At 49.1% G+C, this 6457-nt stretch overlaps 1 protein-coding gene across 1 annotated transcript; it reads left to right on the forward strand.

The window, feature by feature from the left end:
* The first annotated feature begins 430 nt into the window (after positions 1-430).
* Positions 431-6251, forward strand: DHRS7B (dehydrogenase/reductase (SDR family) member 7B). Its single transcript, XM_010016467.1, has 6 exons — positions 431-581; positions 2101-2222; positions 2859-3069; positions 3734-3826; positions 5539-5691; positions 6046-6251. Exons 1-6 carry the CDS (start codon positions 431-433, stop codon positions 6249-6251), a joined length of 936 nt encoding a protein of 311 aa, XP_010014769.1.
* Positions 6252-6457: the final 206 nt, after the last annotated feature.

Here is a 6457-nt window from a genome sequence, read left to right on the forward strand (position 1 = left end):
TACTGGCTGTTCCAGAGAAATCCATGAGGTTTTATTACAGTCAGAAGGATGCAGGGGCAGATCCCAGACCTGAGCAGCTTTCACTCTAAATACGGGAGAGTGAACCTAGAGCAGAATGTGGGAACAGCATCGCTGAAGCCAGCTCTGTTATATGACAGCTGAGAAGTCCAACTCCATGTGTCCTGCTGGGATGTTCAGATAAGCATTTCAATGCTTAAAATTGGGTACTGATGTGAGCTTTGGAAAGTATAAAGAAAGGGATGAGGAAATCAGTTGAAGATACCTCTGCATGGGATCTGGTTTATTGGTGATCAGAGTTAAGGAAAAGGACTTCCCTAGTTTTGAAGCCTCTGCTCATTTTCTTGCTGGTGAAATAGTCTGTTTCCTTTCATCCTGTGGCTCTAGGAAGACGGTTCAGAAAGGAAAACTCATGGATTTCACAAGCACAGTCATCATCCCACTGCTTTTTGGCAGCGTGGGGATCTTCGCCCTTTTTCGCCTGCTGCAGTGGTTGCGGATGCGAGCGTACCTGCAGGAGGCGGTGGTGGTGATCACAGGGGCTACCTCGGGCCTGGGAAAAGGTAAGTGCAGACAGAAGGGCACCAAGCACAGGACAAGAAGAGGTTTGTGGAGGGGGCACTGGAGTAGAACAGTAATGGGCAGGAAGTTCCTGTTGCTCGGAATGTTGAGGCATACCTTGCACGGTTAGAACTTTGATGCAAAGAAGTCTTAAAATTGAAGGACAGTTTTCATTGTGCTGTATAAACTGGAGGTTATCAAAGCCAGGAACAAGTTATGCTGCTCTTGTGCTGTCAGGAGCTTTTCTCTAAATCCTGGAAAAGCCAGGAAGTCAAATTGTTTTTCTAAAGCTTCTCTGAACTGGTGGTCTGTGTTCATGTCAGTTGTATTTCCAGATCACCTCTGCCATACTTCCCATTCCCTGCCCCTCACCTTCATGTGAAGGTACCCCTCTCGTGTGGTACAAATCCATCCATTCTAAATTCAAACTCTTGGCAATATTAACACCAGTGAGTAATAAAATGGATTCTTGGTTTGAGTGGATACATTCTTTAATTCTGCTTTTTAGAATTGCTTTAAAAGCTTCTTGAAGAGAAGACAAGGTGCTCTCTGCTATCAAGGCCTTCCGTTAGGATGAGTACATTGACAGAACAACTAGAGCTTCGATTGATGCTGTCTTTGCATGGGGTTTTATCCTGAAGGATAGGGGGGATCAGTAACTGAATGGCCAAAGGAGATGGAAAGGGCCCCTCTGCCTGTCACAACCAAAGAGCTGGGAATGCTAAAATAATTTGTATTTCACATCAAGAAGAGACAGAATGAGTATCTCAGGAGAGAGCTCCCAGCTGTGGGAGGCTGGGTAGATGCAGCACTGTGTCTTGTGGGTGTATGGATTTCCACCATCATACAGGGAAGTTTCCTCCCTTACTGACTTAGTGGCAAGATCTTCCACTATTCCCCTCACTCCCAGTTCTTAATACACCAGAGCACCTCTAATTACTGTGTGTCCTTAAACACCCTTTTTACATCCACTGTCATCCTTTGCACAAGTGATTTGTCTCGCTGGGTCACAGAGGGGTAGGTTAGAACATGCGACTGCCTCTGCAGCTGGTAGCACTGAAAGGAGGACATGGCATCCCTTCTCCAGCCTTGCCCTAGTGATCACCCTGATGAAGGCATTAGCTCCAAGGCTTCCAGAACCTTTGGAGGTGATCACCAAAACCTAAATCTCCTAAAATCAGGCCCTGCTGCATTAGATGACACACAAGGGAACTGTATCCCTCTTAAGAGGCACAGGCAGATTTGACCAGCTGATGGGGGAGGATGTGTGAACAGCACAGTAACTGCACAACCAGCACAGGAACTGTGAGCACAGCAGCTGCTGCACTGCTGTCACATGTCTGTCAGTCACAGAAATGGCATCTTGCACCTTCCCTGTAAATCACATCACTCAAATTCCTCATTAGGAGTAACAGAGCCGCCTTAGACCCTTACCAGCTAAAAGAACCCACTGTGATGTGGACCTGCTGTTTGCCTGTCATTCAAAGGTCTACTTTGCTCTCTTCCTTGCTTCCCCTAAAGAATGTGCCAAAGCTTTCCATGCAGCTGGCTGCAAGCTGGTGCTCTGTGGCAGAGACAGTGAGAAACTCCAAGACATGGTGCAGCAACTTTCCACTGTGACCAACCACCGCAAGAAGGTGAGTGTGGGAGGAGAAGCTGCTGCTCGTGGTGGTACAGAAAGGCTTGTGGGTTCTTCTGTTGAGCAATAGGAAAAATACAGCTCTGGGGTTAGAGACAGATCCTGCTCTAGGAGTACACTGGGCTGACATGTCAGATCTTGTAAAACCCCTACAAAAACAAGCCATGTGAAGGACTCCCTGCATTGGAATGGAAGTGCAAGTGCACAGTGCCCTGAGCCTTTGCATCTGTATGTCCTAGACTGAATCTGGAAAGTGACTTTCCTTCTGTTGGCTTTTATTCTTGCTGTCTAGTTCTGCTGACAGAGGCTAAGGAGGGTATTGCTGGCTTCTGCAGGAGACACGTGGGTTGGGGTTTTGACTTTTTCAGCTGCATTTTCTATAATAAGACAAGAAGCAGCTTTAGTACTTGAGGAAGATCTCACTTGCCCCATTCCTAAGCTCTATATGGAACAGGAGCAAAGACAGATGAGAGCACAACCTGCTCCTGTCATGTGTTCCTACCAAATGGAACTGCTGCACAAGGTTTGGGTGGCCCTGCTTCTGTGCTTGCAGAGCTGGGAGGTGCCATCGTGAGCGTGAACACACGGCACATTCAGCACAGCCTCAACTAGTCCTTTGCTACCTTTTGCTTGTTCACAGACACACAAACCTCACACTGTGGTATTTGACCTCTCGGACACTAAAACTGTGCTAAATGCTGCTGAGGAGATCCTGAAGTACCTGGGGCACGTGGACATACTGATCAACAACGCAGGCATCAGTTTCCGAGGCACGATTGTGGACACAGGACTGGATGTGGATAAGAAAGTGATGGAAACAAATTACTTTGGTCCTATAGCCCTCACCAAAGGTACCTGTGATCCACATGACAGGGGGACAGTGGATTTAGCCAATACCTTCTGCAGGACAACACAACTAAGCACAGCTTAACCACTGTAATTGTATTTGATACAGTACAAGAGGGGAGGAAACTCTTTGTTTTATGGGTAAGCCTAAAAGAGGTGCTCGGGCATAGCTGCATGGGAAGTACCTGATCAGAGAGACTATCTTGTATAAGGCATCTCCTGACTCTGGTCTGCCAGGAGCTTATGAAGGGAGACATGGTTAGCCTGCCTGTGCTGATAGGACACTCAAGCAGGCAGAATGGGTTCTAGGTGAAGCTGCAGCTTTCCCTGGAAGGCTTCTTTGGTTACACAGAAGGTTCAGCCTGGAGGGTGTCAGCAGCAGGAAATGCACTGGTGGCAGAAAAGACCATTGTGCTGACTCTGCCTGGGGGAGATCACAGGAACTGTGACAGCCTTTGTGGCCCAAGGAGTCTCCTCATAGGTGAGCATCCCAACCAGACTGCAGCACCAGCTGGAGGCATCCTAAGCACTATCCCTTGCCCACCCCCTACACTGAACAAGGATCTTGTAATTCATTTGGGCATCTGTGAACCCCCTGAAAGCACTGATTCTTGACAGCAGTGATGGCAGCGCTGGGATTCTCAATGGGTCTTTTCTGTCTTTTGCTAGCACTTCTCCCCTCCATGATCAAGAGGAGACAAGGCCACATTGTGGCCATCAGCAGTGTGCAAGGCAAAATAAGCATTCCTTTCAGATCTGCATGTAAGTACCTCCATAGGAGATGGGGAAGACATATTTGGGGCACCAGACTGAATGAATACTTGGCTGCTGCTTCTACTTTTAGCTCTGTGTAGAGCTGGATGCAAGCAGGGAAAGCAGAGCTCTGCATCCTTCTCAGGGTTGTCACAAAGCACTGACAGCTGTGGAGGAGGCCACTCTCAAATACTAAATCTTAGCCCTGTCCTAAAGTTAAAGGATGGGTGAAGGAGAATGTTTTCAGTGTCTTGAAAACAGCTTGATATTCACAGAATCACAGAACCCCAGCCTGGTTTGGGTTGAAGGGACCTTAAAGCTCATCCAGCTCCAACCCCTGCCACGGGCAGGGACACCTTCCACTAGAGCAGGATGCTCCAAGCCCCTGCATCCAGCCTGGCCTTGAACACTGCCAGGGATGGGGCAGCCACAGCTTCTCTGGGCACCCTGTGCCAGCGCCTCAGCACCCTCACAGGGAAGAGCTCCTGCCTAAGAGCTCATCTCAATCTCCCCACTTTCAGTTACTCTCCTATCTCAACACTTGAGAGTCCCTATAAACTGATTAATTCTGTAATTTGACTGCATTTTATCCTTGCTGTTTGCCTGGTTCATCTCCTGTAAGAAAGCAGGAACTTTTTGTCTTAATAAGCTACAAAGTGCCACAGGACAAACAATGCCAGAACAAAAGCCTAAACAGTTCTCTTGATCCAGCAAACTTCCTGCTACATTGGCTATGACAAGAAATAATACTTCTGAGATTACTGGAAAAAGCCTTATAAAAGATGGAGGAACTAAAAGGAGATCATCTGGCATAAAAGCATCTGTAAACCACTGAAAATAAACATACAAATGGCACAGTCCAGTGGTGATGGCATGAGAGTGGTAGAGCATTATCCTGAGTGCAGGAGAGTGGGGAACATCTGGGCCATCTCCTCCTGCAGGTGATGTGGGGATGATTGTGCCAGGAAGTGTGTTCTGAAGAGCTCCCAGAGCCACGTGGAGCTTGGAGTGTGGAGCTCAGCTCTTGCCTATGTCCTCAGACAGCCTGTGCTGAGCTCCCTGCTGCTGGTGTCAGCCCTGCAGCCGCGTTAAGGTGACGGGCAGGCACGGTGGCAGTGACCAAGTATATGTGGAAAGGGAGTGAGCAAAAGGAGTTGCTCAGCCATTAAGAAGGGGGAAATCCTGCCCCAGGCCACACTTCTCTACTCCTGTCTGCTTGTGGGATCAGGTTTTGACTTGTGTGCAGCCAGGCTCTGAACCTGCTCTGCAAGTCTGCAGTGCTCAGCACATGTAGGCTCAGCAAGTGCCAGCTCTGCTCTCCTGCACTGGTGTGGCATTCCCCAGCCCCAGCCTGTCCTGTCAGATACTTCCCAAGCCAGGCTCCATGTCTCCCTTACCATGAGCAGGAGGCAGCTCGGGTTCACCCTGTAGTGCTTTGGCCTGGCTGTGCTGTTAAGCTCAGGACCCCAGCCACTTCCCAGCTGGAGTATTTACATTTTGCCTTCCTAAACTGCCTCTCACTCCCACTACCTGTTGCTGCCATTCACTAGAAGAAAACCAAAGCACAGACAAACCAAGTTGGAGAACAACTGCTGGCTTCTTGCTGAGAAGTGGGGGCATTGCAATGACAATTGCAATGACAAATGACAAACCCATTCAGGGGAGTGAACCTTCAGCCCTGCTCCTTCGCTTCAGTGCATAGTCCTTTCCCTGTTTTTCAGATGCTGCTTCCAAGCATGCCACCCAGGCCTTCTTTGATTGTCTTCGAGCAGAGGTGGAGCAGTATGACATTGATGTGACAGTTATAAGCCCTGGATACATCCAGACAAACCTCTCTCTCAATGCTATAACAGCGGATGGATCTCACTATGGAGGTGAGATATGGTTTTGTGCCCTGTATCTAAGGCATCTCCCCACCTTACTGAGTTACTCCAAAGTAACTGGGAGTAACTTGCTCCAAGTGCTTGCAACACCTGGTGGGGACACAGGTTATCCCTGAAGTATCAAAAGACAACTCTGGATGCAGAGTAGGAACAGTAACCCCCAAAATTCAGCCTTCCTAGACAGCAGCTACTGACTTCTAGCCCAGCCATGACTTACACCTGCTGTGCTCCCACACACAACTGGTGTAAAACCCAAACCCATCCAAGCAGCCACGTACAGTTAGAACAGAGCATTCCCAGGAAAGTTACTCAAGCGTGGGCTTACCTGAGGGTTTCCTTTGGCAGTTATGGACAAGAACACCGCGGAAGGACAGACGGCTGCAGAGGTGGCTCAGGTGGTGCTCAATGCAGTGGGACAGAAGAAGAAGGAAGTACTTGTAGCTGGGCTGACACCCTCCCTGGCTGTCTACCTGCGAAACCTCTGCCCCAGGCTCTTCTTCAGCCTAATGGCAGATAGAGCGAAAAAGGAGAGAAAAGCAAAGGCATCTTAGAGCTGAGCTCACTGGAGCAGTGACTGCAGGGAGAGGCTGAGCCCCTGCACTTCAGATGGGACATCGGGAGGTGCTCCTGCAGGACGATCCTTCCTCAAAATGCTGCAGTTTACCCTTGCATGGAGTGGGAAGCTGCTTCCCCCACCCCAGGACAGGCCCATTTGCTGCATTCAGCGCTGGAAGCTCACCTGGAGAAGGGTGCTTGG

Source organism: Nestor notabilis, unplaced genomic scaffold, assembly GCF_000696875.1.
Source record: "Nestor notabilis isolate BGI_N333 unplaced genomic scaffold, ASM69687v1 scaffold20190, whole genome shotgun sequence".
Classification (NCBI taxonomy): domain Eukaryota; kingdom Metazoa; phylum Chordata; class Aves; order Psittaciformes; family Psittacidae; genus Nestor; species Nestor notabilis.

What these genes read in the sequence shown, in the direction of transcription:
- DHRS7B (XM_010016467.1), top strand. Translation starts at nt 431, where the DNA reads ATGGATTTCACAAGCACAGTCATCATCCCACTGCTTTTTGGCAGCGTG. An exon ending in TACCTCGGGCCTGGGAAAAG is followed by an intron (nt 582 to 2,100) that starts GTAAGTGCAGAC and finishes CTTCCCCTAAAG; the next exon opens with AATGTGCCAAAGCTTTCCAT. An exon ending in GGATGGATCTCACTATGGAG is followed by an intron (nt 5,692 to 6,045) that starts GTGAGATATGGT and finishes TTCCTTTGGCAG; the next exon opens with TTATGGACAAGAACACCGCG.